At 42.8% G+C, this 27715-nt stretch overlaps 1 protein-coding gene across 8 annotated transcripts in view; it reads right to left on the minus strand.

The window, feature by feature from the left end:
* CDC123 (cell division cycle 123) overlaps positions 1 to 27715 on the minus strand; it is a 74596-nt gene that overhangs the window by 33567 nt on the left and 13314 nt on the right. For 5 of the 8 annotated variants that reach the window (XM_070055718.1, XM_070055715.1, XM_070055716.1 and 2 more), the window contains 4 exons: positions 20329 to 20386; positions 20059 to 20091; positions 10211 to 10306; positions 6267 to 6373 (listed from right to left, as the gene is read on the minus strand). In XM_070055718.1, coding sequence (XP_069911819.1) covers positions 6267 to 6373; positions 10211 to 10306; positions 20059 to 20091; positions 20329 to 20386 — 294 coding nt within the window. Of the gene's footprint in view, positions 1 to 6266; positions 6374 to 7796; positions 7900 to 10210; positions 10307 to 20058; positions 20092 to 20328; positions 20387 to 27715 lie in introns of those variants that run through there. The other 3 variants (XM_070055717.1, XM_070055720.1, XM_017347683.3) reach the window with 2 other exon arrangements.

The raw sequence follows: 27715 nt of genomic DNA on the forward strand, positions 1-27715 counted from the left end.
TTTTTTTGACAGGCAGAGTGGACAGTGAGAGAGAGAGACAGAGAGAAAGGTCTTCCTTCCGTTGGTTCACCCTCCAATGGCCGCCGCGGCCGGCGCACCGCGCTGATCTGATGGCAGGAGCCAGGAGCCAGGTGCTTTTCCTGGTCTCCCATGGGGTGCAGGGCCCAAGCACCTGGGCCATCCTCCACTGCACTCCCTGGCCACAGCAGAGAGCTGGCCTGGAAGAGGGGCAACCGGGACAGAATCCGGCGCCCCAACCGGGACTAGAACCCGGTGTGCCGGTGCCGCTAGGTGGAGGATTAGCCTAGTGAGCCGCAGCGCCAGCTCCCAACCAGTACTTTTAAAAGCTTCTTGTCTACAGTCCCATTGTACAGTAATTACAGTGATGGCAGACCCTGCCCACTGTCCGCCCTCCAGCCACTCCCCAGCTTCAATCCTGCTGCCAGAGTCGTGACTGCCCAGACGCTGGGAGCACTCCCAGGAATATAGTCCTTGAAACACTGGCCTGCAGTGGTCCCCTCTAGGCGGGGCTGACCACTACCCTCCCTGACACGATGATTCTGTTTCCTCTCAGTTCAGAGGGAACCACTTGGCTAGGAGTGTCCCCTGAATGCTGAGCCAGAAACACAGGGGGACAGAGATGGTAACTCAGAGGTACTTCCCTCTATGCTTGCATATGTGCCAATGTCCAGTGGCAGCTGTCTTTTTGCTACTCTGAGAGAATTCTGATCATCTTGGGTGGAGTGAGCTTGGAGTGAGGGAACCCAGGTACTGGAATTATAGATCTTGTCCTATCAACTGTGTGGTGTGGGCATGTGAGAGCCTCAGTTTCCCCATCTGTAAGATGGGGCAGTAATTCCTACCTCACAGGAGTTAAATATGATGAGGATCTGGGGCCAATGCTGTGGTGTACAAGGTTAAGCAGTCGCTTGCAGTTCCAGCAGCCCAGCTGCTCCACTTCCAATCCAGCTTCCTGCTAATGTGCCTGGGAAGGCAGTGGAAGAAGGCCCAGGTCCTTGGGCCCCTGCCATACATCCTGGCTCCTGGCCCAGCTCTGGGCATTGTGGCCATTTGGGAAGTGAACCAGTGAACAGAAGCTTTCTCTCTCTCTCTCTCTCTCTCTCTGTATCTCTGCCTTTCAAATAAATAAATAAATATTTTTAAAAATTTTTGAAAAATGTGATGAGGATTGTGACAATATAGAAAAGTAAAGTAAAGCAGAGAGAAGAAAAAGACATGGACCTGGCCTGGCAGCATCAGGATCGCCTAGAAACAGGTTATGAATGACATTCTGGACCTCGCTCCAGGCCTGCTGAATCTGAAACTCCAGGGGTGGGCCCACCAATCCACATTTGATCAAACTGCCACAGTGACTCTGGGGCATGTTAATGTTGGAGAAGCCCTGGTCTAAACTAATCATGGCAATTCTGTTCCCTTTGACAACTACTAGGTTAGTCTGCGCAATGGTGCATCCAATAAGGATGGACAGGAAGTCTCCTGGGAGGCTTCTAGGAATGCTTCACCTGACACATAAGGAAAAAATGAGAGAAAATGTACCTGCCCCTCCTGTTTTGGATCGGATACTGTCATGTCCTCATAGGTGTACCTGCCCCTCCTGTTTTAGATCTGGATACTGTCATGTCCTCATAGGACAGATACTCAGAACAGTAGCAGCAACCTTGAGAGCACTAGGTGATGAACACAACCCCCACGTCAACTAGCCAAGGATGGCAGAGGGGAAAGACCAACAGACCTTTCCTTGGTGAGCTGTTCAATGAACTCTAAAATACCACATATCTCCAAACTCCTTGTCAAAGAACGTATTTTTTAATTCCCATGCCTTCTGTTAACTTGAAATCCTGACCATAATATCTTTGTTTCCTTAGTCAAGGGAAAAATAAAAAAAATCCATACTCTCATTTTTATAATTTTATGTATTACATATGATTATAATTTTTATTCTATTAGTTTAATTGGAAGCATTCTGAAAAGAAAGAATCTATGCTGTATTAAATCAAAGTTCAAAGAATTTTTAGAATGACATTATTGAAATTATATTGATTTTAGTTCTACTAACTAGTTGTATGACCTTGAACAACTTACTGAATAATAGGCTTCAATTTTCTCATCTACAGAAGGAAAGGGTTAGATTAACTCACCAATGCGATCTTGTTCAGTCTAAAGAGCCACACCTTTAGAAGTAGATGTTGTGATGGGAAGTGAGATACTCAGCAGACTCATAGAATGGCAGATGTCCTAAATAGCACTCTGGCCTCAGAATCAGCCCTAAAGGCACTCGGATCTGGCTGAAAAGCCCATGAGAGTATTTCAGGCATGGAAAGCCAAGACACTCTGGCAAAAAGATCTCTGTGAGTGAGATCCCAGTGGAAAGAACAGGTCTTCAAAGAGGGAGGTGCCTTTCTCTGAAGGGAGGAGAGAACCTCCACTTTGACTATGACCGTGTCTAAACAAGATAAGAGTCGGAGAACTCAAGGGGCTTCCATAGCCTTGGAAACTCATAACTGGTGCATAGGGAGATTACTGATGCCATAAACAGGAGTGTCAATTGGTAAAGTCAACAACAGGAGTCACTGTGCACTTACTCCTCATGTAGGATCTCTGTCCTTAACGTGCTGTACACTGAGGCTTAATGCTATAACGAGTACTCAAACAGTATATTTCACTTTGTGTTTCTATGGGGGTGCAAACGATTGAAATCTTTACTTAATGTACACTAAACTGATCTTCTGTAAAAAAAAAAAAAAAAAGAAATTATCAATTCCCAACTTGACTCTCACTGGGATTAAACATGACAATAGGTCTGATCTGATTTCATCATCATTTAAAAAAAATCATCTATTATTTTTCACTTTATGTTTCTGTGTGGGAGCAAACTGTTGAAATACTTATTTAAGGTATACTAAGCTGATCTTCTGTATATTAAGATAATCGAAAATGAATCTTGATGTGAATGGAAGGGGAGAGGGAGTGGGAAAGGGGAGGGTTGTGGGTGGGAGGGACGGTATGGGGGGGGAAGCCATTGTAACACATGAGTCGTACTTTGGAAATTTATATTCATTAAATAAAAGATAAAAAAAAAAAAAGAAGTAGATGTTGTGGCACCATGTGGGACACCCACATCCTTTATCAGAGTCCCCAAGATCAAGTCCCACCTCCACTTCCGATCCTACTTCCTACTGATGCACACCCTGAGAGGCATCAAGTGATGGCTCAAGTACTTGGGTCCCTGTCTCCCGCACAAGAGACCAGATGGAGTTCCTGGCTCCTGGATAGGATCTGATCCAGCTCTGACTGTTATAGATATTTAAACAGTAAACTAGCTGATGAAAGATCTGTCTGTCCCTCTCTTTGTTGCTTTCTCTTTCAAATAAATAAAAATAAGTAAGTAAACTTTAAAAAGTAAAGAACTACACTCTTAATCTTCTAAGAGCTCCTGAAAAGGTCTTCGTGACAAAAATTCATCTTCCATGAGTTCTATCAATAAGGAATTGTTATAAGTGATGCTAACATAGTTTTGCTACATTGCTATGCAACTGACTACCAACAAACATTTCAGGACATTAGTAGTGCCCTACTAAAAGGCTGAAAGCTCAGTGTTCAGCACTGACTCTGCCAACTCCCAATTATTTATACCAGGAAAAGGATGGCATTCTGTAGGTAAACATTCTAATTCCAAGGCCTCAAATTCACTTACTGATTTAACTTCCTATCCATGCAAAAGCCAAAAAGTACAAAATGCAAAGCAACTGATTTGTATTTCTACTGTTCACTAGAATATCAGTTAAAATAATTCAAAGGGAGGGGGCTGGTATTATGGGGCGGTGGATTAACCTACCATCTGCAATGCCGGTATCCCATATTGGTGCTGGTTCAAGACCTGGTACACCACTTTCCTACTAATGCACCTGAGAAAGCAGTAGAAGATGGCCTAAGAGCCTGGGCCCTTGCACTCATGTGGGAGATCCAGATGAAGCTGCTGGCTCCTGGCTTCAGCCTGGCCCAGTCCTGGCCAGGAGGCTATCTGTGGCCATTTGGGGAGTAAACCAGCAGATAGAAGACACTTCTCTCTATCTTTTTCTCCCCTCACCCCCACAACTCTGCCTGTCAAATAAACAAAATAAATCTTTAAAATGAAAAAAAAAAAAAAAAGGGTGGTGGGGTGAGAGGACAGAGCAGACAGGTAAATCCAAAGCTGATTTTCAAAACTACTAGCCTCAGAATTAAAAGTGATTTATAATTATTTTTGGAAAGGCAAAGTTGCCCTCATGCTCTCACTGCAACTAATACTAAAGGCACCAAAAAAAAAAAAAACAAAAAACAAAACAAAAAAAAAAACACAACAACAACAAACCCACACACACATCAGGTGAATTAACAGGTACAGAATATTTTTAAGGTAATACATGTCAAGCCTTCTTCAAAGGATCAGATTCCAGAAACCTTTACAATGGGGGTGGGGGGAGTAAAGCTTCCTTCCATTCAGAGGGTGTTTCCTAGAAAGAAAATACTACTGCATTTTTACCCAAACAAGGGCTACTAACACCTTTAATAACACCTGTGCCAACACAACCACAAAAGACTGACAACTAAATATCAAAACAACATTGTGTTTTTTTTGTAAAACCTGAAATATCAATACAGGCAAAATCCTTTGATAACCAACTTGTACTATAACCACACTTGCTGACTGCTGTGCAACTCTGTTTTCTTTATGCCCAGCTACAGGGCTGACACATGACTGCCAGGCAGTCAACTCATCTGTTCATGCCAGGCTCTATTTCAAAAGGAATTTAGGGCTGCAATGGGGGATTTCACAGGGCAAAGTAAACTGGAAAGATGGAGAAGTGGCATGCATTCTTACCTGTTCTCTTCCTTTCTGTCTAGATTTTGTGATATACTTCATTTTAAAAGCCAGTTAAAGATTGTGCTTAACAGAGATGAGATAGTATCAGAAGCCTAAAAGAAAGACTGCTATTTGATACCAGAACAAAAAAGCATAAACAGAGCACCCACAGCTCAACAGTCAAGTGTTCTGTCCACCTACAGAGCAAATGCAAGGAGTCAAGTTCTTTACTATGGCTGCCCAAAGGAAAGAAACACAGCAATTCCACCTCTGGGAATTTATCCTACAAAAACATTAGAGAAAAAGACAAAGATCTGGGTCAAGAATATTCAGCACAGGACCATATAGAAGGACAGATGATTGATCAAAAACATAGTGCTGTAGCTACCTGAGGGTATACCATTAACTTATGTATTTAATGACATGCAGAGATGTCACCATGTATTGGCAAGTGCAAAAGTAGCCTTCTAGGCAATATGAACTGCAGGATCCCATGCAGAGTCAGCTATATTTATGCACATATAGTTACACATAGGTAAAATGCTAGAATTCCACATAGCCTACTGTGGGGAGATCATGGGTACTTTATATTTCTGCATTTGCTTAGTTGTACAGATGGTTCCCAATTTATAATGGCTCAACTGACAATTTTTTTACTTCACAACTATGCAAGAATGATACGCATTCAGTACAGACTGTACTCCAAATTTTGAATTTTTCTTTTTTCCCAGGCTACCACATGGTACAAGAGTCTCTCACAGTCCTGGGCAGCGCTTGGTCAGCCATACAACCAACAAGGGGAAACCACAAAACTCCACAGTGAAGCATGTTGCCAGCGTTTTCCACTATTGCATTTTGTTTCCCCGTACTGTCTCATCTCCTAAATGTCCATCCGTATGTGTCAGAGATATTTAACACTTTATTAACTGTAGGCTCACATAAATGTTCTGAGCATGTTTAAGGTAAGCGAGGCTAAACTATCATGTTCACTAGGAGAGGTGTAGTAAACATATTTTTCACTTACAATGGGTTTATGATGCCATAAGACATAGCTCCTTCATAGGTCAAGGAGCACGTATAGCCCTCAATTCTGTTTTTCTGTGATATATATATATATATATATATATATATATATATAAATATAAAATAACAGGAAAAAACTACTAAAATATTTAATGGGCACAGATACACAAAGTTCTTGATATTTAGAGTTATTCATTGTATAACATTTCTTATAAAAGAAAAAGAATGATTTGCTTTAATAGGTCATTTGGAAACATGAAATAGCTTTGTTACATGGAATTGTTGTTTTTATAGTATTAGAACTAACGGAATTTCACCTATAGAAAATTCTCCATTAAGTACTGAAACGAATGCTATTGAGTAAACAAGATAAACTTACGGCTGAGTGAAGTCACGAGTGATGAAATCAGAACTCTTGAAAAGCAGAAAGATGTCACTGAGGGTTTTACATTTCAGAGAGCTATTCATTGCTATCCAGTATGCATCCTAAAAAAAAAATAAAGCACGTGCTATTTAGTCCCTATTTTCAACTCAGTGGGTATGAATGATGCTCGGGGCTACACACAAAATCAATTATGCTTATTACTTCAACAGTTTAAAGAAAAAAGCCAAGTGACTTTTAGCAATACAGTCAAATGTCAAAGTCCACTTCTCAACAACAAAGACCATCATCACTGTGTGGCAGACACTCATTTGTGAACACTGAGATGTTCGAGTCATCACAGTTCAACCTAGGACCACGCACTTCCCAATGGTTTTCCTATTGATGATGAAAGAAGTGTGAAATGAGGTACCAGACAAATTGCTACTTCAGATGAAGATGGTAAATCAACAGCCTGATCAGCCACTCTCCAAGAAAACAGACATCATTCCTTTCTGCCTGTTTCTGACAAGGAACATCCAAATACCTATACTATGATGGTCAGGGCAATAAAGAGCCATACTGGTCAAATCTGGAAGAAAAGGAAGTGAAATTTTCTGAATCATCACAACTTTAAGTGGTGAATGTCTCATACAAGAACCAAAAAGGAGTGGGTGGGGGGGGACAAAAAAAGGAAGAACAGCAGGCACAAAATTTGAAAAACATACCTGTCTTCTATACAGATCAAACATAAGAAGTAATAAAATTTTGAGGAAACTAATAATTGCAAAAAACAATCCAGGGCTGGTGCGTGGTGCAGAGGGTTAAAGCCCCAGCTTGCAATGCCAGCATCCCATGTAGGCGCTGGTTCGAGTCCAGGCTGCTCCTCTTCTAATCCAGCTCTCTGCTATCTCTGGGATAGCAGTAGAAGATGGCCCAAGTCATTGGACCCTGCACCGATGTGGGAGACCTGGAAGAAGCTCCTGGCTCCTGGCTTCAGATCAGTTCAGCTATGGACGTTGCAGTCATTCGAGGAGTGAATCAGAGGAATGGAAGACCTCTCTCTCTCTCTCTCCCCCTCTCTCACTCTGTAACTCTTTCAAATAAAATAAATTTTTTTTTATTTGACAGGTAGAGATACAGACAGTGAGAGAGAGAGAGAGAGAAAGGTCTTCCTTTCATTGGTTCACTTCCCAAATGGCCGCTACAGCCAGCGCTGTGCTGATCCGAAGCCAGTGCAGGTGCTTCTCCTGGTCTCCCATGCGGGTGCAGGGCCCAAGCACTTGGGCCATCCTCCACTGCCCTCCAGGGCCACAGCAGAGAGCTGGACTGGAAGAGGAGCAACTGGGACTAGAACCTGGTGCCCATATGGGATGCTGGCACCACAGGCGGAGGATTAACCAAGTGAGCCACGGCGCCGGACCCTCAATTAAAATAATTCTTAAAAAAAAAAAATCCAATTGTCCACATTACATGGAAGAAAATACTAGGCATATAGTAGGCAGTCAAGAAGTAACAAATAAATGAACAAATGAATAACACACCTACCATCTTCAGCAAAAAGCCTCAACCAAGCTCAGCAGCAAGGAATGATTTAAAGTATTGCTCGTAAGAGAGGAGGGAACTTCTACTTTGATTATGGCCTTGTCTAAATAAGATCAGAGTCTGTGAACCCAAGTGCTTTGGCCCTGAACTCACATGGGAGACCAGGAGGAGGCACCTGGCTCCTGGCTAAGGATCAGTGCAGTGCACCGGCCGCAGTAGCCATTGGAGGGTGAACCAACAGTAAAGGAAGACCTTTCTCTCTGTCTCTCTCTCTCACTGTCCACTCTGTCAAAAAAAAAAGAAAAAAAAAAAAAGCCTCAGGTGATTATTGACGTCATAAATAAGAGGGTCAATTCTTAAATCAACAACAGGTGTCACTGTGCACTTACTCCCCATGTGGGATCTCTGTCCTTAATGTGTTGTACTATGAGAATTAATAGTAAAACTACTCTTCAAACAGTATTTTATACTTTGTGTGTCTGTGTGGGCACAAACTGTTGAAATCTTTACTTAGTATATACTAAGTTGATCTTCTGTATATAAAGATAATTAAAAATGAATCTTAATGAAGAATGGATGGGAGAGGGAGTAGGAGATGGAATGGTTTGCAGATGGGAGGGTGGTTATGGGGGAAATACTGCTACAATGCAAAGGTTGTACTTTCAAAATTTATATTTATTAAGTAAAAGGTTTCTAAAAAAATAAAGTATTGCTCATATGCAGATGAAAGTTGACTATGAGAAACTAAAATTGAATTTAATAACTTACTTATAACTTTAAAATAACTTCTAAAATAATTTTTTTTTTTTTGACAGGCAGAGTAGACAGTGAGAGAGAGAGAAACAGGGAGATTCTCCTGGTCTCCCATTCGGATGCAGGGCCCAAGCACTTGGGCCATCCTCCACTGCACTCCCGGGCCATAACAGAGAGCTGGCCTGGAAGCGGGGCAGCTGGGACAGAATCTGGCGCCCCGATTGGGCCTAGAACCCGGTGTGCCGGCACTGCAGGCGGAGGATTAGCCTATTGAGCTGCGGCGCCGGCCCTAAAATAATTTCTTTTAAGAAAAATACCCGAATGACTCCCAAGCTAGAGTGTATTTTTAAATATATCTTTTTTTTAAACTGACACTTAGTAATTGTATGTATTTATGGGGACCAGAGTAGCATTTCAATATATAAGTATACAGTGTGTAAAGCTCAGATCGGGGTAACTGGTACATCTATGAACCTCAGACAGGTATCACTGCTTTGAGGTAAGGTACCATAACTTTTTCATAATTTTTTCCAATAAAAGGAATGATGAACCCCTTGTTAAAGATAGTATATTGAATATTCACATTTAACTCTTTTGAAACAACATGTTTGCCTAGCAAACCATGCAGCTGAATAAACAAGGCTATTATTAACACCAGGGAAAACAAACTGTTGAGTAAGAAAACATAAATAATCACAGTACAGGCCCTATCATGTGTGCACACAGTGTTTGCATAATCCCAGTAACTGGAAACACTATTGATCTAACCAGAGTTCAGGAAGGCCTATAATAAGGATAGTGGAATAGAAAGTAAAGGCGATAAGAAAGGAAAGAGGGCGGAATACGTGTTTCCAAGTAGCAATTCAATAATAAATAAAACCTAAAACTAAGAAATAAAAGCAAATAGCAAAAACAATGTAGTAAAGTATATTTGAAAGCAGTATCTCGGGGGAGTAAGAAATGGTAAGGAAAAACAGGTGTTGGGATGTGCTGATTTTTGTAGCAAGCTTTCAGATTCATTTGAAATTTCAGACTATGTGCATATAAAACATTTTGAAAATTAACAATATATCAGATTAAAGACAAGTTATCACTTGTTTTAGAATAAAAAAGAGAGGCACAGGGTATGATTTTTGAAAATGAAAATAAGTCTGACCACTTAAATAGTTTTGCTGATATAACATCATTTTCTATTGGGTTATAAGAAATAGAAAATTTTTCCATAGGCCTTAACTCTTAAAAAATCCTGTCAGTGCCATATTAAAAAATAAGACACAATTTAAAAATATAGTTGATTTCTCAAACTGCTCTATTTCTACATTCTGTGGCATTTTTATTTTTCTTACTTGTCAGTACAAAAAAACTTCCCTGCTAAACCACACAGCTCAAGTTTTGAGGAGGACCGAGAGTGAACTTCCTTAGAATTCTAACAAATCAGCAACATAAAAGGCTGAAACCATCTTTTGACAGAATACATACCACCCTGCAGGACCCAGGAATAGAGATGGCAAAAGCAGGAGAAATAAAACAGGAAAATCATCATAAATTCCACAGTATTTTTCCTAGAATGAGGACTACAATTAGACTCTCCAGGGATATAAAATGAAACGCATAGCCCAGTAAAGAATATTCAAACAGTAAGAGCTTTATGTATATGTTCCTACCCTTGGGGCACTCCAGTTAAGCTTAGGAAAGACACTGCCCCCCAGAGAATTGATAGCTTCCTGGACTGTTGTGTTGAACTCGGGAAATTCTGGTGCCTACAGAGAGAAAGAAGAAATCACTTGGGTAAGACAATACCATTACAGCAAATACGAAAAACAGATAAAAATCTCAAGGTTATAGTTTAGAGTGTTAAAATTAGAATTCACAATACAAATTACTCAGAATTTTTGAACTCAAGTAAAGTCAGTGATCAAATAACATTTAGAAGGAAGAGAAATAAAAGCACTGAAATGGCACTTTCTAAAACAATGAAAACCATAAAGTTAAAGACAGATGTCACTGAGCATCTGGCTATGTGAAGAAGGAATGAATGGTTCTACGTACCCCTACATTAAACTACTGATCTTTATCTTTAGCAGGGAGGGATTTTAAAATTTTGTTAATTTATTTACTTCAGAGACACACAGAGCTTTCATTGGCTGGTTCACTCTCCAAATGTCTGTAACAGTCTGAGTTGGGCTTCGCCAAAACCCACTGACTGCCAAAGCAAGGAACTCCATCTAGATCTTCCACACAGGTGGCAGGAACCCAAGCAGCTGGGCCATCACCTGCTGCCTCCTAAGGTCTAGATTAGCAGGAATCTGGAATCAGGAATCAGAGCTGTGTCTCACTGAATGCCAAGGGAGTCCAGTGTGAGATGCAGGTGTCTTCACCTCCACCTTAACTGCCAGGCCAAATACCTACCCTAAAACCAGTGTTTATTAGTGAAAAGAGACAGAATATTCCTTGTACATGGATTCTGGTTCTCAGAATAACCCTCCACTTACAGGACCACAGCTACTCTTGTAGCAAGGGTCTTGGAGATATCCCCTAAAGGCTTCATGAGGGTGAAAAAGAAACTATTCAATCACTTGTATTTCTAGATAAGTTTTAATATTAACAAAATTCAAAAACAGGCCTTTGGCTAATTTAAATGCTTTGTCTAGGGCAGGTATTTGGCATAGTGGCTAAGAAGCCACCCACATCCAGTGCCTGGGTTCGAGTCTCCACTCTACTTCCCATCCAGGTTCCTGCTAATACACACCTAAGAAGCAGCAGATGATGGCTCAATTTCTTGGGTCTCTGTCACCCACATGGGAGACATGGACTGAGTTTCAGACTCCTGGATTTGGCCTGGCCCAGTCCTGGTTGGTTGCAGGCATTTGGGGAGTGAACCAGAGGATGGAAAAATCTATCTCTCTTTCAAATAAAAACAAAAAATTTTAAATGTTATTTCCATTTTGGTTTACTTCAAAATGCGTATTTCATCCAGGCAAGTGACTGAAACAGGAGATGTGTTTGCTTCAAGCTGGAAGTAACAGAAATATTGTTGTTGAATAAGGAACTTCAGCTTGACGGCCATTATGCCCTGGCTGGAGCTTTATGTCACTAAGGAGCTGTGGACATAAGCAAAAGGCTCCAAAGTGGAGCCTTTGGGACACAAAACACAGATGATGCATGTAGTTTGTTCCCAGCTTCTGCTACAAAGGGGACTGCTGCCCTCTACTGGGCAACTGCAAGTTCTGAAAGAAAATCTAGTAATCAGCTTCTTCTATAGGGCGGAAAAAAGTTAGACTAGGTCTAGAATTAACTAAAGCACACATTCCAAAAATTAATCAAGCGGTTTATGCAGATCCTCAAGATCTAATCCAGTTATGATACAGAAAAAAAGCTGTGACATGAGTCAGGAAAACACATCAAAGAATTAAGAGTTAAAAAATGATAGTCCATTCTCCAAACTGGAAACAGCTTTAAGCAAAAGGCTGTGAGTAAAGAGAGAGCAGAAGTCTCATTAGGTGAGCTTTTCTGATCACAGTTTAAGTCTAGCCTCTAAGCTGGTTAAATCTTTTAATCAGTTCATAGCCTGCCACCATATCTTCCATTAAACTACTTCTACAGCTTACATACAAGAAATTACATTAGAATAACTTAGAGAGGCTTTCAACATGAATAAGAGTATTAAGAATCCCTTATTTTCCATGCCCCTCTCCTCATCAAAGGAATAATGATTGACGTTTAGGCCAATAATTTCCTTATAATCACCTAGAGCTGCTGATTTGGCTGCTCTGGAGCTCCAGCCATAAAAACCACTTATCCAAGATGCATCAGCAAGTTTCTATAAATGGCATCATTACACAAATTTTACAACATGAAGGGATTTAACCTTCAAAGACAGAACATGTTAATTTTCCTATCCCATGAAACTTGACTTGTAAGGACTGCTCTGTATTTATGTGCTGCATTTTAAAACATGTGATCCACCCCCTGAAATCCTCAAAATTATGCAACTTTAGAAAATCCTTTCCATTAAGGCTCCCCGAACAAAGGAGAGTTACAAAAGTTTACCTATTGTCTTCAGGGAAAGCTGGGGTGGGGAGTCCTTCAAAAAATTCACAGAAAATGCATACTTATTAAAAAACTAAGCATGGATTTCAAACATTTTGCATGAAAAAGGAACTTTTAATGCAATTTTCTCCACAAACTTGTTGAAGTCTCTGTTTTATCCACATACAGCAAACTATCCAGGGCTATCTGACTCCACCAGCTCTGTGAGCCACTTCATAACTGCAGGTGCGTGACAGCAATGTAAACTAATTATTTTTTAAAAGAATTACTTATTTACGTGAGAGGCAGAGTTACAAGAGAAGGAGACAGAGAGGAAGGTCTTCCATCAGCTGGTTCACTCCCCCAAATGGCCGCAATGGCTGGAGCTGGACTGATCCAAGCCAGGAATCAGGAGCTTCTTCCAGGTCTCCCACATGGGTGCAGGGATCCAAGGACCTGGGCCATCTTTGACTGCTTTCCCAGGCCATAGCAGAGAGCCGGATTGGAAGTGGAGCAGCTGGGACTCGAACCAGTGTCCAAATGGGATGTCGGCACCAAAAGCAGAAGCTTAGCACACCAGACCACAGAAACGGCCCTGTAAACTAATTCTTATGGGCATGCAATTTCTATGCCTTCTGGAAATCCAACCGTTTTCTCTCCCATTCAACAGGTTTTGCCTCATTTACACATTCATTTCAACATTCCTGATTTATGAACATCTTTCCTTTAGATTCTCGTTTGAATCGGTTCTAACAAATCATTAACATGTGTTAAAGAGTTTTATAAATGTATGGGAGTCATGATTTTACCATTTTATGAGACTTCTCTACGAACAGATTTAACTAATAAGATTCTTTTAAGCTCATTGCTCAACTTGTTAATTTTAAATATGCATAACACCTCACTTGTCTGGGGGAAAAGTTTCCACTGCAAGTAAGATAAAACCCACATTTATCTATTATCTGTGGACCTGCTGTTATCTGTATTCACCTAGCCATCTTCCCAGTCTCACCTACCACAGCGCCCCTGTACCACCCCATTCAGAAATGATAGGTCTCTTTTGCTGTTCAATTTTTTTTTTAGAATTATGAAATTTTGGCCGGCGCTGCGGCTCACTTGGCTAGTCCTCCACCTGTGGCACTTGCACCCCAGGTTCTAGTCCCTGTTGGGGCACCGGATTCTGTCCCGGTTGTTCCTCTTCCAGTCCAGCTCTCTGCTGTGGCCCGGGAGGGCAGTGGAGGATGGCCCAAGTGCTTGGGCCCTGCACCCTCATGGGAGACCAGGAGGAAGCACCTGGCTCCTGGCTTCAGATCAGCACAGCGTGTCGGCCGTGACAGCCATCTGGGGAGTGAACCAACAAAAGGAAGACCGTTCTCTCTGTCTCTCTCTCTCCCACTGTCTAACTCTGCCTGTCCAAAAAAAAAAAAAATGTTTTACAACACACAAAAAAATACAGACCCTTGTTCCTGGTCCAAACATTGAACTATTTGGTCTACACCTGTATATTTCTAAGGGAAAAACACCACAGATGGACAAAAGATCCTTATCTTCTTGCTCTCCTCCCTGGCCTTTCCCTCTCTTCCCACAGGTTCCCATCATTACAAAGCTGGGGTGTGTTCATCTATATTCATGACTCTATACCTATGACAGAAGTGCCTGGCCATAACACCCGGCCTTCAAGAGCGGGGCTTTGGCAAAGCAGGTAAAGCCGCTGCCTGCAATGCCGGCATCTCGTATGGGCACCAGTTCAAGACCTGGCTGCTCCTCTTCCATTCCAGCTCTCTGCTATGGCCTGGGAAAGCAGCAGAGGACGGCCCAAGTCTTCGGGCCCCTGTACCTGCATGGGGGATCTCGAAGAGGCTCCTGGCTTCAGACTGGCCCAGCACTGGCCATTGCAGACATTTGGCGAGTAAACCAGCGGGCAGAAGACCTCTCTCTCTTTCTACTTTTCAAATAAATAAATAAATCTTTAATAAATAAAAAAAAAGGCCTTCAAACAATTTAACAGCCATTTGCTATGCATTCTTTCAACAACTTTCCTTTTTAACTTCATCATTAGACTTTTAAAAACTTGATTTTTTTTTTCCCCTCACTTTTGATAGACTGCTTTTACACCTACACTCATGTACAATATGCCATTCACCAATACCTTGCTTTTTCCCACCCTAAGCCCTGGTTCCTTATTTCTCTCTACAATGAAGGCTCATTCCCTGCTTGACTTCACCCAATGGAACCAAGTCTCTTCAAATTGACAGTTTTTAAAATAACTTCAGACTTTCAGAAACATTAAGAGAACCATGCATATCTAAATACTCTTCCCCAAACTGTCCATTTTATATTTGCTTTATCACTCTCCCTACCAACTTTCCTCTCTACCTGTGTGTTTCTATTTGTTTATATACTTTTTCTTTCCTACACTACTATAAAGTAAGTTGCCCATTCATCCCTAAATACTTCACGGTATATTTCCTCACAAGTCATTTTAACATTCTCTCTTATAACGTGGCAAAACAATCAAAATCAGGGAACTAACAGTGATACGATGCCATTATCCAATCCACAGATCTTATTCACAGTTTACCGAGGGTCCTTTTAATGTCTTTATAGAAAAAGAGAAGGCAAAACTTTCTCTGGTTCAGGATCCATTCTAGAATCATGCACTACATTTAGCTGTCATGTTTCTTTCATCTCCTTTAAATCCGTAACAGTTCCTTTCTCTGTGGTTCGTAATGTTCCTGACTTTGATATTTTTGAAGAACACAGGGCAGTTATGGACATTGTCGCTCCCCGTCTTCGTGGAGGAGCGACACTGGACCCTGCGTTGTTCTTTTGTCTGCTCAGCCCTCCCCGGGTTGGCTGCTGGTCCTTCCCGGGTTGGCTACCGTCCCTTCCACCTCCGTGGAAGGGCGGTTCCCCCTGGCACATTCCCCACTTCCGCGGGGGAGCGGCACACCGCCGGCCGGCTCTCTCGGGGGCTGCACAGGTGTTCCTCTTAGATGTTCCCCTTAGATGTTCCTGGTGCATGTTGTCTCTCTCCTCCTTTATAGTCCTCTTCCGCCAATCCCAACTCTGCTACCCACACGCCGAGTACGCTGCTCTCCTCCAATCAGGAGCAGGTCCTACAGTTTATTGGTTGAACTGGAGGCAGCTGTGTAGAAGCTGTTTCTCCCTTCTCAGCGCCATATTGTGGGAGAGCAGATGCATAGAATAAGTCTTAATTCCAGTAACTTAGTCTAGTCTGAGTTGCTCCCCACAGATCCCCCTTTCTTTTTATTTTTGGCGTTGATACGCGCCTGTCTTCGGTGCCCCATGGCACACACTCTGCTCTGCTTGCTGGAGTTGCCCACAGGTGTTTACAAGTCCTATCAATCAGGCAAACCGAATCCGGGTCCTCTCTTCGCCATGTTGTGAGGAGGTTTTTAGGCGCTGATGCGTGCCTGAGTTCGGTGCCCTGCAGCGCATGCTCTGCTCTGCTAGAACTGCATGCAGGTGCTTACAAGCCCTATCAGGCAAACCAAATCCAAGCCCTCTCGTTGCCGTATTGTGGGGAGACTTATTAGTGTTGGTTCGTGCCTATCTTCGGTGACCTGCAGCTCATACTCTGGTCGAGCTGCCTGCTGGTGCTTATCGCCTTACTAATCAGGCAGACCGAATCCAAGCCTTCTCATTGCGGTATTGTGGGGAGACTTATTGATGTTAATTTGTGCCTGTCTTCGGTGACCTGCGGCGCATAAGCTGCTAGCCGCCCACAGGTGCTCACCACCTCCCTAACATTTTTCTCTACCCGGTATGTTTCCCTAAGTTTTCTTCCAACAATATTCCTCCCTCATTTCTCCTGGCCTCTCCCCACAGTCCGTATCCAAGTCTAAGTTTCTTATAGGTTTCACTTTCACTTTCAACCTGCAGTCCGTATCTGAGTCTAAGTTTCTTCTTGCTTTCACTTTAAATCCTAACTTCTTTCCCACAGTCCGTATCCGAGTCTATGCCTAGGCTTTCGATAGCTTCTTCCGGCACCTTTTCTGTCCGGCTTTTCCCTAGGCTCTTTGCTAATCTCTCTCCGGTAATTTCCCACTTCTTCCCGTTTCTTCCCTCCTAGGTTTCCTATCCGAGTCATGGCACCATTATGTTGCTCCCCCTCTTCGTGGAGGAACGACACTAAACCCTGCCTAGGCTTCACATCTGAGTCACGGCACCATTATGTCGCTCCCCCTCTTCGTGGAAGAGCGACACTGGACCCTGCGTTGTTCTTTTGTCTGCTCGGCCCTCCCCGGGTTTGCTGCTGGTTCTTCCCGGGTTGGCTGCTGGTCCTTCCCGGGTTGGCTGCTGGTCCTTCCCGGGTTGGCTACCGTCCCTTCCACCTCCGTGGAAGGGCGGTTCCCCCTGGCACATTCCCCACTTCCGTGGGGGAGCGGCACACCGCCGGCCGGCTCTCTCGGGGGCTGCACAGGTGTTCCTCTTAGATGTTCCCCTTAGATGTTCCTGGTGCATGTTGTCTCTCTCCTCCTTTATAGTCCTCTTCCGCCAATCCCAACTCTGCTACCCACACGCCGAGTACGCTGCTCTCCTCCAATCAGGAGCAGGTCCTACAGTTTATTGGTTGAACTGGAGGCAGCTGTGTAGAAGCTGTTTCTCCCTTCTCAGCGCCATATTGTGGGAGAGCAGATGCATAGAATAAGTCTTAATTCCAGTAACTTAGTCTAGTCCGAGTTGCTCCCCACAGACATAACCCTTAGAAGTAGAGTTTGTTGGCTGGTTCTCATTATTAATTTCAGGCTATGCAGGTTAGGTTATTCAGTGGCAGGCGATGTGCCCATCCCATGCACCTTTGCTGGAAGCACCTGAAGCTAGAATCGGCAGCAGAACTGGAAATTGAACCCAAGCAATCCAATATGGGATATGGGCATCTTAACCAGCATTGTTATTGTCGGGCCAAATGCCTGCCCCAGTTTTAACATATATGCAATCAATTATTACTTTAATGGTTGCCAGATGCTGATTTTTTTTATTTTTTTATTTTTAGAGATTTTATTTATTTATTTGCGAGTCAGAGTTACAGACAGAGAGAAAGGTCTTCCACCTGCTGGTTTACTCCCCAGATGGTCACAATGGCCAGAGCACAGCCCATCCAAAGCCAGGAGCCAGGAGCTTCCTCCAGGTCTCCCATGCAGTTGCAGGGGCCCAAGTACTTGGGCCATCTTCCACTGCCTTCCCAGACCATAAGCAGAGAGCTGGACTGGAAGATGAGCAGCTGGGACACAAACCAGCGCCCCTATGTGATGCCAGCGCAGCAGGCTGAGGCTAAACCCACTATGCCACAGTGCCGGCCCCCAGATGCTGATTTCTAACTCCATCATTCCTTCTACACTAGACAGTGCTTTTGAGAACTGAAGAAAGGCTTTCCCTTCTCCCCCACTGCTTTAATCACTATTTATGTCAGCATGGGATCTTGGATTCTTACTCAATGGGTTATGATTACATTATTATTTATAATGCTTTTGCTAGTGGAACCCTTTCAAGTTGGTTTCTGGGTCTTGTGGTCATGTCTCTGTTATTCTTTGAACATTCCCTTAGTTCCTGGCACAACAAGCTACTACAGGATCATTTTGGTTTCCTAACCCCTGTTCTGAATTTCTCCAAGAAGCTTTGATTCTTTTTAGTGGAGAATGGTATTTTAGAAATCAAGTTGTAAACCTTCTTAGTGAACAGTTTGGTAGAAAGAGACAAGGACATAGACATGTGCATACTGCTGTGTTTGAGACATCTGGTCTCTCTCCAAAATTCATGTTGAAACTTAGTCTCCGTTGGGGTCGTATTAAGAGGCGGCGCCTCGGGGAATTAAGGGATTAAGTCCTGAGGTTCTGTTCTCCTAGAAGAGACTTCAGAGAGCTGCTGGCCCTTACACGTCTTCTCCCCTTCCCCACATGACCACAAAGCAACATGGCGCCTTCCTGCACACGGGGAGCAAGTCTTCAGAGGGCACTGAATCTGCGGATCTTGGATTTCCCAGCCTCCTGAACTGCAGAAAATCAATATTATTAATAAATTTCCCAGATGAAGGCATTTTATTATAGCAGCAGGAACAGTCTTAGACCCCTATATACTTTCGTATCACTAATTTCTGAATCCACTTGTACACATTTAAAGACATGAGTTGAAAGTGATAATCCTCAGCACTCTTCAGATCCAGGTCAAATATTGCTTCTCCTGTAAGCAGTTCTAGATACCCTCACTTATAATTGTTCTGTCAGCTCTGTCACCCACCCCCAACCTGTGTCTTACTGGTTTCAAACTCCCTGATGGCAGGAATCAAATCATACTCATCTTTGTTTTCCTCATAGAACCCCTACAGTGTCCTGAGTACAGCAGATACTATTTATATTAGGTTGAATAGAATTTTCATAAAAGGAGAGTAAACCACATAATATCCACAGCTAATTAAACATCCTAATGTTCCACTTCTGCATCTGTTGGCATGTTTAACTTTTTTCCTAGGGAAATAATGTGGGTTTTAGAGATCTTTACTTTTTCCCTGTACTCTAGAAAGCACATCTCATTCATTAAAATAAACAAATATCGGGCCGGCGCTGTGGCTCATTTGGTTAATCCTCTGCCTGCGGTGCCAGCATCCCATATGGGGGCCGGGTTCTAGTCCCGGTTGCTCCTCTTCCAATCCAGCTCTCTGCTGTGGCCCAGGAAGGCAGTGGAGGATGGCCCAAGTGCTTGGGCCCCTGCACCCGCAAGGGAGACCAGAAGGAAGCACCTGGCTCCTGGCTTCGGATCGGCGTAGTTCTGGCCGTGGCAGCTATTTAGGGGGTGAACCAACGGAAGGAGGACCTTTCTCTCAGACTCTCTCTCACACTGTCTATCTGTCAAATAAATTTAAAAAATAAATAAATAAATATCTTACTTAGAGTTATATTAGAATATACTCTCCCTTAAAACTCATTTTCCTCTTTCTGCCTTTACATTTACTTGGAAGGAATTTTTTAAGAACAAAAAAGTCTTATCACATCTTAAGGTTTGAAGAGCTTTCATTTGTGTTGAGACATACATTGTTCAATTTACTCATCCCTTTAAGAATTTATTAAAAACTATTTTAAGTTGAATTTCACAAAAATAGTGAAAGACAATAATACACTATTTTAAATGCAATATTGGTTAAAGTCACATACTTCTCTATTATATCAATTAAACATACATGAATAAGTGAATACAGACTTTTCACTTCAGTTTAGATGCACAGATCTGGGGACCTCAGAGTTTAATGTTAGGCTTGATTTCTTCTTTCAGAGCTTCAGGGAAACAAGTCAAAGCAGCAAAAATGCACTCAAGATATTTCCTTTCTAACCAAGGAGGGGGAAAAGGCAAAGCCATTTGAAGTGGCGAATACAGGGGAGTTCAGAGCAGTATGCAGTGAAACCTAGAGGCTAGCCCTACACAACAGTGAGCTGCCGTCCCCACCACGGCACTGCCTTGTTCTTACCGTAAGGGTGGCTGTGTTCTCATCATCGGACCACTGAAGGGAAGAGAGAACAGAAACAAAACATTAAATTCTGTGCTGGGCTTCCATCTCAAAATCGTACACACAGAGGAAACGTTTTTTTCCTGAACACAAATTATATGTAACAAATATATGACACAGAGATTTTTCACATGTCTGCCCACCTTGATGACCCTAAGAACTAAACGTCAGCATCATTTCAGAGATCATGTATACTAGAACACTCTACAGAACAGACTGTCTTCTACCAACCTGGATTTCTTCAGCTTCATCATCACTGTCTGGCTGAGAGTGTGCTGGTGGATCTTCTCTAAAGAACAAAAAACAAAAACATAAAACAAAAATTTAGCAGAAAAAAAAGACTTTGAAACCATGCAGTCACAGATGTACTAAGTATATTAAAAAAAAAAAAAAAAAAAAAAAAAAAGCAAGGGTTGGCACTGTGGTGTAGTTAAGCTGCCACCTGCAACGCCAGCATCCCATATGGGTGTCAGTTAGAGTCCTGGCTGCTCCACTTTCAATCCAGCTCCCTGCTAAGGCACCTGGGAGAGCAGTGGAAGACGGCCCAAGTCCTTGGGCCCCTGCCAACCACGTGGGAGACTCAGAGGAAGCTCTTGGCTCCTGACTTCAGCCTAGCCAAGACCCTGCCATTGTAGCCATTTGGGGAGCAAACCAGCAGATGGAAAACCTCTCTCTCTGTATCTCTGCTTTTCAAATAAAGAAAATAAATCTTAAAAACAAATAAATCTTAAAATTTTAGAACAATACAAGGAAAAGCTCATTTCTGGAGACGGAAACTAATTAAAAACACACACACACACGGAACTAATTAGAGTATACTTCCAGTAAGAGACAGCAGAATAAAAACCTTCTGCCTCTTCATGGAAATCACTAAAAGCAATGGAAAGAAAAACTCCAACTTTATCTCTGATAATATTAAGCTTCATCTCTGACTTTGAAGCCCCAAATATGACAAAGAGCTGCCAAAGACAGAGACGATCTAACAGGGTGAAGGAAGACACCGAAAGGAAACCTCGGCACAGCTGTCTACACAGCTGATGGAACACCCCTGGGAAGCAAAATCAAAAAGCTGCTCTTTACACAATGAAAACAGAGTACGTGGGCTGCTGTCAGGAACTACTCTGGGTCTAGACTGGGCCATCTAAAAGGGTGGGAGAGAGAGAGAACAACGCACTCAAGCACACTATTTGTGAAGAGGCCAGTAAGCAAAGCAGGGTGTTGAAAAGGCCCATCCCATCCGTCAGGCATTTGGCCTAACAGTTAAGATGCAGACTGGGCTCAATACCCGGCTCTGGCTCATGACTCTAGCTGCTCACAAAAGCAGACCTGGGGAAACAGAAGGTTACGGTTTAGGTAACTGTGTTCCTGCCACACCTACACAGGAGATCTAGAAGGAATTTCCAGCTCCCAACTTCAGTCTAGCACAGTCCTGGCCATTACAGGCACTTGGAATGAATGGGAGCTCTCTCTCCATCTCTCAAATAGACAAGTAACATTTTATTTATTTATTTATTTATTTAATTTATTTGAAAGAGTTACACAGAGAGAAGAGAGGCAGAGAGAGAGAGAGAGAAAGAGAGGTCTTCCATCCAATGGTTCACTCCCCAGGTGGCCGCATCTGAAGCCTGGAACCAGGAGCTTCTTCTGGGTCGCCCATGCAGATGCAGGGGCCTAAGGACTTGGGCCATCTTCTACTGCTTTCCCAGGCCATAGCAGAGAGCTGGATCGGAAGTGGAGCAGCCGGGTCTCGAACCAGCACCCATACGGGATGCCGGCACTTCAGGCCAGGGCATTAACCCACTGTGCCACAGCGCCGGCCCCTATTTTTTTTTTTTTTTAAGTTTTTTGGAAATTACTACTTTTTTAAGATTTATTGATTGATTGGATTTGAGGTCAGGGTTACAGAGAGGGAGAGACACAGAAAGACATAAATCTCCCATCAGCTAGTTCACTCCCTATACAATCACAGTGGCCAGGGATAGGCCAAGCCATAGCCAGGAGCTTCTTCCAGATCTCCCACATGAGTGGCACAACACAGGTAGTTGGGTCATCTCATGTTGCTTTTCCCAGGCCATTAGCAAGGAGCTGGATCAGAAATTGAGCAGCCATTAGAGAGATCTTCCATCTGCTGGTTCATTCCCCAAATTGCCACAACAGCTGAAGCTGGGTCAAGCTGAAGCCAGGAGCTTCTTCTGGGTCTCCTATGTGGGTGTAGGGGCCCAAGCACACAGGGCATCTTCTGCTTCTTTTGCAGGCACATTCGCAGGGAGCTGAATCAGAAGTGGAACAGCTGGGACTCGAATCCAACACCCACATGGGATGCTGGTGCTGTAGGCAGCAGCTTTACCCACTATACCACACCACCACCACTCCCAATAGAATTTTTAAAAAGAAAGAAAATTTAGATTTTAAAAATGGGGGACAGGTGGAGAGGAGGGGACCAGTAGTGAATCTTCACTGCCTAGGAGGAAACAAAGACTCAGAGAACCCAGAGAGAATAATCAGAACACTGCCCTGGCAAATAACCATCCTAGGAAGAACTCACATCACTGGATGGAAAAAATCAAAATAAGAACTGGGTGTGGACAGCTGGCCTTGAGTTAAGATGGCCGTGTCTCATACTGGAGGGCCTGACCCCCATTTCCTGCTAATGAGGATCCTGGCAGGCAGTGGTGATGGCTCAAGTAGTTCTTCTAACCTCACTGGTAAGCAGGTTGATTTTCTAGAAAAAAATGGACTTGCAGAGGTTAAGTCCTTGGGATCTTTCCTGTTATTGTAGGAGAGTTTAAGAAGTCAGACACATAATGACCCCCAAAGAATATGGAATCATGTGAAAGCCACAATGAACAGTGAAAGTCCTAGCCCCTTCCTTCCTCCCACCCTGCTCCTGGAAGGTACAGGATTCTTCTGTTTGGGAACTGAACCATCCCATAGGTAAGACCTACAGATACCGTCCGCTGAGAATCCTCCATCAACACTTGCTTACTACAACCCCAGTCAACAGCATGTATACAAACTTTGCAAATGCGTGTGTGTGTGTGTATGCATTCCCCTCACTCTCAATTACAAGTGAAGACCAAGAACCATAAGCAAACTCAACAAAGTCTCCAAGATGAAACAAAGCTTTTGAAAAACAAAAAGAAAAAAAAGATAGGAGAAAGAAAAAAAGCCAATAAAAGGACCAGATGAAAACATTTTTAGAAACCATTAATATCCTAAAACATAAAAAAGAGACAGCATCCATGAAAGAAGAGACTGTAAAGAAACAGGAAAAGATTTAACTTGTACAAACTGAAAACATGACAGATGAAATTTAAAACTTCCATAGAATGAATAAGGAAAAAAAATCAAAATTACCCAGAAAGTAGAACAAGAAGACTAAGAGATAGAAAACAGAGAAGAAATGAACAAATTCAGAGAATTAATGTAACATTAATATAATTACATAATTATAATTAACTCAATAGGAGTTCTAGAAAGAGAAACAATAAAAGAATATTATATTTTTTATCCCCAAACCGGAAAATACTAGTTTCTATAACAAAAGGGGTCATCAAGTACCCTGTACAATGAGTGAAAAGAATAAAACAAAACACCTTAGATGTGCAAAAGATGACACAGCAATCCTTTTCATCTCTCCAGACACGCCACTCGAAGGGTGACTTTGCCACTCACTCTGCCCATCAGGAAATAGCATGTATTTTCCCACCCTGCACTTTAGACTGTCTTCAAGACTCACTCTGGCCAACAGGAGGTAGCCCAACTGACACTACGTCTCAGAACCTAGCGTCAAGGACTCAGAGCTTCCACTCTCAGCCTGATATGCTGCCACTGCTCTGTAAAGAAGCTAAGGCTAGGGGCCGGCGCTGTGGCGCAGCAGGGAAAGCCACCGCCTGCAGTGCTGGCATCCCGTATGGGCACAGTTCGAGTCCCAGCTGCTCCGCATCCGACCTAGATCTCTGCTATGTCCTGGGAAAGCAGAAGAAGATGGCCCAAGTCCTTGGGCCCCTACACCTGCGTGGGAGACCCAAAAGAAGCTCCTGATTCCTGGCTTCGGAATGACACAGCTCCAGCCATTGTGGCCGTCTGGGGAGTGAACCAGCAGGTCAAAGACCTCTCTCTCTCTTCTCTTTCTCTCTCTGCCTCTGCCTCTCTGTAACTCTGCTTTTCAAATAAATAAGGCCAGCCTTTCTGAAAATGAGGGGCCACATGGAGCACAATGCCAGCTGACCACATCAACTGCCAGCCCTGTGAGTGAGGACATTTTTAGACCATCCAGCTCAGACAAACTGATGACAATACCCAAGCACTGACCTTAGCAAAATCAACAGAAAACCTGCTCACTGTCAAGACTGTGGAGGATCTGATATTTTTTATTTACAGGCTAACAAGTTGGGCTCTCCCACTTTCAAGGACATTAGCAGACGACACGCGATTCCTGGATCAGAAAACGAGGGCTCTATTACTCATGGCACAGTATGAGTCGCATTTCATCTTTGCGTCAGGTCCCTCTTACCCCTCCACTCCATGGGGGCAACACAGGGTGGCCTGTGTTTGTGTTACAACCTAGGAACTCTGAACTCAAGGAATCCCACCTTTTATAATGGGCTGCAAGGAAACCTGCTCAATCTCTGACCCAAGGGGACACGTTATCTTTCCTTATCCTGGACCATGAACAAACCTGTTCTCTGCACTAGACGGAGACATCATCCCTACCTCCTGAGACTGCTTGCTACATAAACATCCTTGAAAAGATAGTTGAGAACAAAGGCTGGCAGTTCCTCTGTTTGCAAGACATATAATAAATGAGAAATTTTAAAAAAAATTATTTTATTTATTTGAAAGACAGAGTTACAGAGAGAGGTAGAGACAGAGAGAGGTCTTCCATCCACTAGTTCACTCCCCAGATGGCTGCAATGGCTGGAGCTGAGCTGATCCGAAGCCAGAAGCCAGAAGCTTCTTCCACGTGGTCTCCCACGTGGGTGCAGGGGCCCAAGGACTTGGGCCATCCTCCACTGCTTTCCCAGGCCATAGCAGAGAGCTGGATCAGAAGAGGAGCAGCTGGGGCTAGAACCAGCGCCCATATGGGATGCCGGCACATCAGGCCAGGGCTTTAACCCACTGCACCACAGCACCGGCCCCATAATAAATGAGAAATTTAAAGAGACCCAAGGACATGTGTCTCCCAACATCTGGCTGAGTTACCACTGACAAATAAGATGATTACTTTTTAAGCTACCAAATTGGGGGGAGGGGGGGTCAATATAAATATAAAATATGAAAGAAGAAATTCCAAAAACACTCATAAAGAAAAATAAATGACAACGAAAATGGGACTTCACAGCATCCTAGAAGAGAGTAGGCAATAGCCTTTGAAATCAAAGGGCAATTTTCTACCTAGAATTCCATACTGGGCCAAATGCTGCTTCCCAGCCCCTGAGTATAAGCAAACACTCTCAAGTGGAAGAGAATAAAAATTTCTACTGACACAAAAACTCAAAAGCTTTTCCTCCTAAGCATTCTAAAGCACGTGCTTCTGGAGTAAATCAACAAAAACAAAAATGTAGCATCCAAGTAACAGAAAATCCAGCACAGAAGGAAAGCCCATAGCAGAGAACTGTATGCCAGACCTGCAAAATGATGGTGCAGACTGGAACAGATGGCTAAAATGAGTTCTCCAGGAAAGGAAAAAGGGAACTGTCCAATTTGGAACAGTACTTGAGAGTTTAGAAAAATAGCTAATAGGCATATGACCTGCCTACTAGAACATTTGCAAAATATTTGTGATAGATACATAGAAAATAAAGGGAATTTCAACAACACAATTATTAATTCCAGGAAAAAGTTATTTTTAACAAAGGTAATCATATTATAAAATATGATTCAGCAGTCAACAGTAATGACATAATACTGTAAATACGAGGTACTTAACAAAAATATTATAATGAAGAGGGTATAAAAGGCCTAATCTCCAACAACCATCACAGAAAGTCAAGAAACTAGAATGAAGATGGAGATAATATTTTAAAATAATGGTGTAAATATTTTGCTAAAAGGAATGAAACTACAGAGAGTGATTCCATTCATATTTGTTGAGAGTTACTACGTGCTAAGTGACCTTCCAAGTGGTAGCAATCACTGGAGAGGCGTATCTTCTTTTGTATATCAAAAAAAAATGGCAATGGTTTATCAGTCAGTCTGCTGTGATTTTAGTTAATGTAAATCAGTTCCCCAAATTTTAATCAACTCTGTAAGCCACAGAACTGAGTTCCCAGGCCCACAAAGCTAAGAATAATATTCTGTACTGTAGTGATAATACTAAGACACTATCAACTTGTGAAATCCTGCCCAAGTAGCTAACTACTTTGTCTTACCTCTTTAAATTCTACATGGTGGGAGTATGGGTGGGAGTGCTGATATGCTGGGAAGAATATCTATATCCCTAAAGTTGTACTCATGAAATTTGTATTTCTTAAAAATTAAATTGAAAAAAAAATTCTACATCATGTTTTTAAATGCAATATGATCTTTTTAAGGTGACTTACTTAATCCCACAATAAAAAAGGTGCCCAGCAAGAAATTGACAATGTATTTTATCACTCCAAAACCACTTACAATTTTGATACTATAACACAACAATCTAAAAAAAATTTCGTAAGTGATGTGTTCAGTTATTCAAGAGAACCTACTGCAGTGCTCACTGTGAGGTCTGACACCACACCTATTCACTGGCAAAGATGACAATGTGTATCAATTTGCAAGCTTTCTAAGGGGACACTAAATCCTAAGGACTGAAGTGATGAAAGGATGATGTGAACATTTAGGATTCTTCTTCTTTTTTTAAAGATTTATTTATTTATTTGAAAGAGTTAAAGAGAGAGAGAGAAGGAGAGGCAGAGAGAGAGGGAGGTCTCCCATCCACTGGTTCACTCCCCAGATGGCCACAATGGCCAGACCTGCGCCGATCTGAAGCCGGGAGCAGGAGCTTCTTCCAGGTCTCCCATGTGGGTGCAGGGGCCCAAGGACTCGGGCCATCTTCTACTGCTTTCCCAGGCCATAGCAGAGAGCTGGATTGGAAGTGGAGCAGCCGGGACACGAACTGGCACCCATACGGGATGCCAGTACTGCAGGTGGCAGCTTTACCCACTACGCCACAGTGCCAGCACCCATTTAGGATTCTGTGTGCTTTGTTACATGTTGCAAAGAGCTGGCATACAACAGCACTGGTGCTGAAGACACATAGTGCAGATATCTCAGCTCTGCCACTGTCAGTCAAGAGCTCTGCATCATTAGCCCATCTACAGAACTGGTATACCAGCAGCTACTTCACAGAGTTGTCAAGAACCAAAATATGAGTATGCTCACCACGTGTTTTTATGATTGGTGTCTATCACTATTTGGCCTTAAAGGAGACAGAGTCAGAAAAGAACTCGAGATTCAAAGAAGACAACGCGGATTAGTGCTCGGAAGGCACAAACAACCTCAGTCAGACCCAGCTGTGGGCCCAGTGCAAGTGTCACTATAAAAACTTCCTGGGTCACCCCAGCTTTCGATGATTAAAGGCACTGCTTTTCAGAATACCTTCTACTCAAAAACATTTTTCAAAACACAACTCAGA

Source organism: Oryctolagus cuniculus, chromosome 13 (assembly GCF_964237555.1).
Source record: "Oryctolagus cuniculus chromosome 13, mOryCun1.1, whole genome shotgun sequence".
In the NCBI taxonomy this organism is placed as follows: Eukaryota; Metazoa; Chordata; class Mammalia; order Lagomorpha; family Leporidae; genus Oryctolagus; species Oryctolagus cuniculus.